The 9,476-nt window shown below is 40.8% G+C and overlaps 1 protein-coding gene across 1 annotated transcript in view; it reads left to right on the forward strand.

Moving 5' to 3' along the window:
- Positions 1–449: 449 nt before the first annotated feature.
- KCNK17 (potassium two pore domain channel subfamily K member 17) overlaps positions 450–9,476 on the forward strand; it is a gene marked incomplete at its 3' end in the record, with an annotated part of 19,752 nt that continues 10,725 nt past the window's right edge. Inside the window, 1 exon segment of the mRNA XM_072410003.1 lies at positions 450–985. Coding sequence (XP_072266104.1) covers positions 734–985 — 252 coding nt within the window.

Below are 9,476 nucleotides of genomic sequence, written 5' to 3' on the forward strand. Positions count from 1 at the left end.
ATTGGGTATAGTAATATGTTTAGGATATAGTAATATATATTGGGTAAAGTATTATATATTGGGAAAAGTATTATATTTAGGATGTAGTATTATATATTGGGAAAAGTATTATATTTAGGATGTAGTATTATATATTGGGTATAGTATTATATATTGGGTATAGTATTATATATTGGGTATTGTATTATATATAGATTATAGTATTATATATTGGGTATAGTATTATATTTAGGATGTAGTATTATATATTGGGAATAGTATTATATTTATGATGTAGTATTATTTATAGATTATAGTATTATATAATAGGTATAGTATTATATAGGTTTGCATTATAAAGACATGAGGTCACAGTCTCTGTGTTGCTGCGGTTAAATGATTCATCCTCTTCTGTACCAGATAAAGGAGTCAGAACCACCCAGCTCCTCCCACTTCCCTGAGCAGGCTCCGCCCACCCCTTGTCTCAGTCTTAGCACATGTCAGTAGCTGCTGTCAGATGCAGAGTGCAGGAAAAGTTGCAGCTTTAGGTTTCAGCTGTATGCGGAACCTGTGATGTTCCTGATGTTTACATGAAGAGATCATACTGACACAGTTATACAGAGAGACTTTGCAATCCCTGACTATGGATGGACCATGGCGACACATTTGACATGGAGTGGTTCCACTCTCATACCCCAGGCTGGGCTCTCTTGTTGTCACTTTCTATACCTGGATTTTTCTGTTGTCACTGACCATGGCTGGACATTGCTGTGGCCAGGCTCCTGAGGGCCCGTCCTGCTGCGCTAAGCCTGAGCGTTGCGGAGTGCCCATCACCCTCATTTTACTAATCCTTTACTTCTGCTACCTGCTGCTGGGGGCCACAGTCTTCTGGGTCCTGGAGAGTGAGACTGAGCATGACCTGACTATCAACTTCCAGCATGAGAAGTGGGAGCTGCTGAGGAACCACACCTGTATGGACAACAAGACCCTGGAGATGTTCATTTCGGTGAGATATTTACCCCTATTACTAAATAACCTTTTTTCTAAACTTGCCTAACTGTGTCCCACCGAAAAACACTGTGGACCACCATATCCCACCATGTCCCACCATGACCCACCATATCCCACCATGTCCCACCGTGTTCCACCACATAACACAATGTCCAAAAATGTCTCACCATATCCCACCATGTCCCACTATATAGCTCCATGACCCACCTTATCCCACCGTGTCCCACCATATCCCACCATGTCCCACCATATAGCTCCATGACCCACCATATCCCACCATGTCCCACCGTGTCCCACCATATCCCACCATGTCCCACCACATAACACAATGTCCAAAAATGTCTCACCACATCCCACCATGTCCCACCATATAACTCCATGACCCACCATATCCCACCATATCCCACCATGTAACTCCATGACCCACCATGTCCCACCATAAACCACCAGGTCCCAACATATCCCACCATGCCCAACCATGTCCTACCATAAAATACCATGTACCAGTATATGCCACCATGTCCCATCATATTTCACCCTATCTCACCTATATCCCACCATACCCCACCATATCTCACCATGTCCCACCATATCCTACCATATCCCACCATGCCACACCATATCTCACCATGTCTCAACAAATCCCACCATGTCCCACTATGTTCTGCTATGTCCCACCATATGCCTCCATATTCCACCATGTCCCACCATATTTCACCATGCCCAACTTGTCCCATCATATAACACCATGTACCAGTATATGCCACCATGTCCCAACATATCCCTTCATATCTCACCATATGCCACCATGCCCCATCATATTCCACCATGTCTCACCTTATCCCACCATGTCCCACCATAGTCCTCTATATTCCACCATATCCTACCATATCCCATTATGTCTCATCATATCCCACCATGTCTCACACTATTCGACTATATCCCACAATGTTCACCATGCTTCAACGTGTCCCACCATATTCCACCATGTCCCACCATATCCCTATTCACCTAAAAAAAATGTGGTGGGGTGGAAGCTTGGATCTACTTTTGGTAAATTCTATAAAGCCCGGCAATATAGTTCCACCTGCACCCACAACCTCTCCTACCACTGTCCCCACTTCTACTTTTTCTTTCACAATTGATATTTCTTAGGTGAAGTTGGTGGGTGGTGTTAATGACGTTTATAGGGGTTAGGGCTTAGCTAGGTTGCCTTTTTCACCCAATGGTGGTGGATGTTCGTTCACACAGATGAGGTTGTTCAGAAGACTCAGTGGAGATCTGATGATGTTGGCCTGAAGCTGATGGAATGAAGCTGTTCAATGAGAACAGAACTGGTGAGGCAGAAATATGGATCAGCCATTGGCATTGGATTCACTTACCTTCCTGATGTTCCATGCTTATAGTGAAACCTCAGTGAGTTCTCCAAATGAAGCAAAACAACCTCAACACTCGTTCTTCATTGTGTCTTCTACCATGTCCACAACGGCCCCTTCCTCTCGCTGTTGTTCTGTTTCGTATTTCATCACCTTGATTCCAACACATTGAAGTTCATTTACTAAAGGGGTTTGGGGTGTTCACTTAATAAAGGGAATTATCAGTCTACAAGGCATTAGTCACTTAGTTTGGTGAATTTTATAAATTTGTGAAGATTTGAATCCAGGTCATTATATATCTCATAGTAGTCAGTCACATTTAGCTGGACTACGTTTCTCAGCCCCGCAAGCTGCTTCATCAGTTCTATTATTGTAGAAAATCCCCCAATCATACACTGGTGGAGGTGATAAAGAAGCTTGGAGAGCTGCAAAATGTCGGCAACATCACGAATAAAAAAATAAAAGTCCAGCTGAATGTGACTGACAACTACTAGATATAAAAAAGATAGGAAACGTAATGCAAAGAAATGTAAAAAATTGATTTTTACTTCGGCACAATTGAACTTGCTAAGCTAAGTGAATGATTCCTTGTAGAATGATATTTCCCTTGGCCAAATTACCTGTCAATGTTCTTTTTTTTATTTTTCGAACAGCACTCTATGTTCATGTAATAAAGCAAGGGATTTTTATGGAATGGAATTGTCTTCATAATGATGCTGAATCAAACATACTGCAGTGGTTACTGGAGCAGGTGACCCCAATAGAATATGTTCCCCAATCTTTCAGTTCCTGTGATATCTGTGCCATTTTGAATCCCCCCCATGCTATCCCGGTGACGATGATCATTAGGACATATACACAGCCAATCTTCCAGATAATATTATTCCTTCTATCAGCTTTTATCCATACAATGTCCTAAACAGAGCTGAACCGGACATTCTGATCAAAATTTCATGAATTAGGATCTCCGGAGCCCGATACATATTCAGTGTATTGCCCTCAGGGGGTCCCAATGAACCCCAGCCTGACAGCCAATCCCATCAGTTCCCCTCCCCTTCAATCTTAATATCCCTGGTAGAATATTCTATGGAAATGGCCCCAGTTTGTTTGTTTTTTGGCCCCCAATTATCTCATCAGGCTGCCCACTTTCTAGAAGCCAGCTTTCGATTTTCCATTGACTCCAACAGGACCTCTGGTCGACAATTTCTGAATATTGGAGACTTTTTTCTTTGCAGCTGCTGGCATATTGGTGTATCAGCATTCTGTCTGAGATTACCTTTGATTTTGTCTCGAATATCCTCCTTACATCTTGGGAGCGCATTAGCCTGACCAATGCTTTGTACAGGGGCAGGATTATGTCTCCATCTCTGCAGTCTATTCCTCTTTTATTACAAGAATGGACTTTATAAATTGCAAGATGCATCTACCAAAGTAGAGTTGATGATCTTCTGGAGACTACTTATCTCATACATCATTCCTCCAGATGTCTTCTATTAAGGTTCCACACTCCGGCCACCAGACCTATGACCTGACCTTCTTTGATTGGCTATTCTGTACTGCTTCTGTACACCTTGCTGGTAACCCAACTCCTGGCATTCACTTTAATTTTCACAGAACAAATTGTCGTATAGCTTCGCTGGAAATATGGGACACACAGCTTTCCCATAACCAAGGAAACCCACCCTAGGTCACAACAAAAAAGTTTGGAATTAAGAGGATTCTCCAAACCAATCCCAAGCAGACCGTATCACTTTGTACTTCTCCATCTGATCCTCGTCCTCTGCAATCAAATGCTCAATGTGCTTGATTTTCTCCGATTCCAATAACCATTCTTCCATAGAAGGAGCTATCCTCAGTTTCTAGAACCCAGGGATAACCGCCATGGCTGCCACAAGGAAAGACACAGCACGTTCCTTTTGGATAATAAAGCCACCTTAGGACTGTTGGGGACATTGGAGTCTGTTAAAGTATTGTTTAGATGTATAATTGTTTCCCACAGTTGAAAGACGGTTGGGCATTCCCACCACCAATGTACCATAGACCCCTTTTGAGATAGACATTCCCATCAAGTATCCGAGGAGGAGGGTGAGAAGCGATGTAGATCTGTTGGATGAAGATACCATCCGGAGTGGATGTTGGAATTGGTCTTATGGCCATAGTATGGGGGAGAGAGTTTGTGTGTGAGAATGAAAGCTTTTTCCCAATCTGAGATGGGTGACCCGATGTCTGCGTCCAAGGATCTGTTATAAATGATTGCGTCAGAATCATTGTCTTGAAGAATGATATTATATAATAATGAGGTGATGTAAGTTGGTCGGTAACCCAAACTGCTTATAGTGCATTGCAGTTCCTATGAAAACTATTTCTGTCTGTGTGCGAGTATATGCCATGCCTGAGTTTCTGTTACTGTAAAACAACTGGTCTGAGTATTGAGGAAATAATGATCTATTATCATTAAAACATCAAAAAAAAAAAAAAGATTTTTAAATGCAGCTAGTAAAGGAAAGTAGCCAAAGTTGTTTTTGTTAGCCTGCATTCCTCCCCATTACCAGGACTGTCTATAGCTATTGCAAACCATTCACCTGCTATGGGGCCCCTATAACTGGCTGTCCACATAATCATTTATAGAGGTTGTAATAGCTGTTGGTAAATACATTTACAATGAATTTATCTTCTACAACTTGGAATGGCTTTAAGATTTCTATGACGTCAGAATTGTCTTGAGGAATGGGGGGTACAGAGCAAGGGGACCCCTTTAAAGGTTTGCTATTGGGTCACATCATAAATAACTATTCCCCTACACTTCAGTGTAACATTGAGATTAATATAGAATAGAAGGACACTGGGAGATCCTCATCATCATTCTCCTTCATTCAGCAAGTCGGGGGCCCTTTATGGAGCTGTACTGCAGTGGAGGTTGTGGTGGTCTGGCGTGGATTCTCAGGGTCACAGAACTGGTTGAAAAGAATGATTTATCAAGTGAATAATTAATATCCGAGACATCTCATTTACAAGTAAACATTTTTTGTTTCTCCTTTATCTTATTGGTAAATGAACTCGGGGGTAATGAGTGTAAGGTACATTTTATATCTCTTTATCTTTCTCTTAGAACTGTAATTGTAAAACCCAATTACTTTGATATGAAACCATAAAAGAACATTCCAGCACAGCAGAATAAACATGAAAAGAAATCCATTGGGAAGATTAATACTGGGCAAGTAATGAGACTTTATTTGCTGCAGAACGCCATGAGATAAGAAATGATCGCCCTGCAAAGCCGCAACCTGTTTGTAGAGACGATCGCAACAGGTGGGGTCTGACCGTGGCAGGAGATGAAATGATATCATATTTGTTCTCTGGGTGTAATTCTTATATCTGAAGATAAACCCAAACTAAACATTGGCATCTTTAACACGGATGAGTGTAGCTGTTTTCCTACTCGTATTTGGAGGGGTAAATATTTCAACTCATTCTACTTCATCCGCCGAAGATCCTTTGTTTATTAGGGGATCAGGAGGCGCCCATATATCTTACAATCAGTCATGTGTGTTTGTGGATTTTAATAGAACATTTGCATTTCCAATTTTCCTTTTTTAATTTTCTTTTACAGTTTTACTTTCTATGTAGGTGTATCCAATCTCCAGTGGAACCAACAGAGCAGAATGAATAGATTTCCTTAGATATAGAAAGGACTAGTAAATAAAAAATACTTAAATATACACGTTTGTTACATTAAGAATGAAACGTAAATTAGAATCTAAAAAGCAAATGTTCTACTTACCATTTCAAGTGGTTTGTACCAGGCAGTGATAAGGATTTGGTAAAGATTTTGGTAGTTGGTAGGTGAACTCTTTATGTTTCTCAAGAACTTGATGTCTTTGAGTTGCGGTTACTTACCCCGATCTTGGGTTGGATCGGCTGCAGATGAGAACTCTTCCCAGAACCCATAATGGTTGGGATAGATTTGGTGCTCACAGTAAATGTAAGCATGCTTGGTGAAGACCAGAGGATGGAGGTCCAACAAGACACCTGGATTCAAGCCAAGGCAATAATTAAGATGGAAAACAAAGTACAGGAACATGAGGATCTCAAATCTGGTAGGGTTTGTTTATGAGTAAACATCAACCACCAATATTATTATTAGAAACAGTATTTGTATAGCGCCAACATATTACGTAGCACTGTACAATAAATAGGGGTTGCACATGACAGACAGATACAGACAGTGACACAGGAGGAGGAGAGGACCCTGACCAGAAGAGCTTACATTCTAAAAGTAGGGAAGCTGGAGACAATAGGATGGGATAAGAGAGAGGAGGTCCATATAAGCCTTGGTTAGCGTTTCCCAACCAGGGTTCCTCCAAAGGTTGCTGGGGATTCCTGTAGCAATGAGCAGTTTGCACCTTTCAGGTCAGTTTAGGTTACCCCAGTGATCTTTTTGGCTATCTGTAATGGTGACATTCTTCCCACTGGCCAGCAATGTAAGAGGAATTCTTCCCACTATGGTAATACTGTGAGCTGTGAATATAATAATAATAGAAAGGGTTCCCTGCAGACCTAAAAGTTATTTCAAAGATTCCCCCATGTTAAAAAGATCACAAACCCCTGATGTAGATTATTAAAAAGATTAGATTACTAAAAAAGCCAAGCGTTAAGAAAGAAAAGAGGTGGAGAAGAAAAAACAGAGAGTACCTAAGCTAAAAAAACTTAATAACTCCTGGTTATCCATCAGCCAATCCTGTGGACATAGAGCAATGCATGGAATCAGGGAGATAAAGGTCCCGTGCTTAATGCTCATGGTATACATCAGTATGGGGAATATAAGACGGGCTGGGACTTTCACACATAGCAGTCTATAGATATTACTTGGAATGGTGCAAAAAAACATCCAGATGTGGATTGATATGCCTTGGAAATGGGAGATCAGAGGAGAATGGCCAGACTGGGCTGAGAGGAACAATACCTCTAATCATCGATCTTTACCATTGTGTTGAGCAGAAGCCATCCAAGAATATACAACATGGGGCTACAACATCTGAAGACCACTTTGGTATTCCTACTGACAAGAACATCCACCATGGCCTGCTGTGGATCACCAAAATTGGAAAACGTTACCTTGTTTCCATTGAGGTGTACAGAGGGAAGACCAATCACTGATTCTGAATATAATACATAACCATTAGAACAAGAAATACGTTGCATGGAATTGTGTGAGTCAATCAGGTGAACAGATTCTCCAAGGATTGTCTGCAGGAATGCTACAAAGAACCCCTGAGAGCAAAGAAAGCCCAACCCAATATTATAGAATGTTCCTAATAATTTTTTTTTAATGGTAAATTGATCTCTGGCAGCTGCCATAAAAATGGGCAAATACAATGGAGAATACTTCCACTTGTTGGTGCTGGGGTCTGGTGATGGATGGACGTTTGGTGTCACCAGACAAGGTCAGGAAGTTTCAGTTTCTTAGAAAGCATTCCATCTGTAAGAGGAACATTCCGGCTATACAGTTACTGCGTTTGGTTCTCTTGTTTGCTCCGTATCTCCATTGTAGACAGTACATACAGACACTGATCACAAGTTTAGATTTCACAGCAGAGGTCTCAATTCATGCTGTAATTTACAGCAGGACTTGGACGTCATTTTGACAGCCAGGATTTACCATAAAATGCGTCAGGGGGAGCAGCAACACTAGGAGAGGGGCAGGATGTGCTATGTATAACTGCAAAAATATTCGACTGTCCACAATTATTTGAACAATGCCCCTATGGGTTTACTTTATTATTTGTCTATTTGCCCCCCACCCCCATAAAAGGGTAGTAATTTTTCCATACAGTTCCTATGGGAACAACAATTCCTGATTTTTATAGTGATTAAGTAACATTCCCAATGCTGAATTCATATATGTTAGCATTTTTGGGCTATGCTTAAATTCCAGCTCTGTGCCACTGTAAGGGTATGTGTGCACATTGGACTTTTGTTAATAGGAATGAAAAAACAGCTTAGAAGCAGGTCAGAAGGAGGTTAGAAGCAGGTCAGAAGGGGGTCAATTCCACTGATGAAGGAGCCTCAAAAGCATCTCAAACTGACCTTTGTGGGGATCATTTTTGCACTCTCTATTTGTCTATGCACACAATTCCTAAATCATTTCCATATGTTTGTTTTAGGACAGTGAAATACTACATAATAAATCCAGGATAAAAATAAAAAACCTCCATTTGAACATTTAAACCTGAATTCCAAGACAAGCAAATGTTAAAATACAAAAGCTATGTGTATTGTTACTTACACCTTGGTGTGTTTTCTGTATTTCTTCCTGTGCGGTAACGAGTTTTTGTCTCTGTGAAGGAGTTTCTAGATATACAGACTGGTCCCTGCTGCTCTCTGTTCTTGTGCAGGGTGACTGGTCTTGTATCCGCCCCCTCCTGTAGTTCTGTAGTGGGTGGAGTCTGCTGGGCCCCTCCCACAGCTCTGCTTCCTGCACAGTCTATTTCAGAAGAGTTGTGATGTGCTCATTACTTTTACAATTCAATATCTGGCATTTGAAGCCACAAGGTAAAGTTCTATTATTTGTGCTCTCGAGAAATATATTTAAACAACATTTTTGTGCCTGATGTTCAGCTTTAAAATAATTGCGCATGACATCACCTATAAAGCCTCCTAGGTTCCCTTTATTATTGGAAATTGTAATATCAAATGATTTGGCTCTGTGTGAAGCAGATCTCTGTTCTCCTGATATTCAGAACTTCCCATTCTCATGCTGTGACAATACAACCATTATATACAGGGACAGGGACGGTTCATACAATGCAGAACTTATCTGTGCTGTGACAACCTCATTGTGTCCAGCTTCCTGTTTTATTAATTCACAACTGATGTATTATCTCCCATGATATGAGATTTTCATACATGATATTAAGTGATTGGTCAGTGAATCAGAAACAATCAGCACGTATTACCTGCAAATCATAAAATGAGTAAAACAATTCCCCAAAACTTCATAAACATCAGATAATGTGCTAAGCAATTTGTGAGATCAATTCACTAATAACGTTCAAAATTGAGTCCAGTCATCCTGTTGTTAACTTTCCCATTCTATTCTAATTATATTCT

This window comes from Pyxicephalus adspersus, chromosome 4 (genome assembly GCF_032062135.1).
Source record: "Pyxicephalus adspersus chromosome 4, UCB_Pads_2.0, whole genome shotgun sequence".
NCBI classification, from domain to species: domain Eukaryota; kingdom Metazoa; phylum Chordata; class Amphibia; order Anura; family Pyxicephalidae; genus Pyxicephalus; species Pyxicephalus adspersus.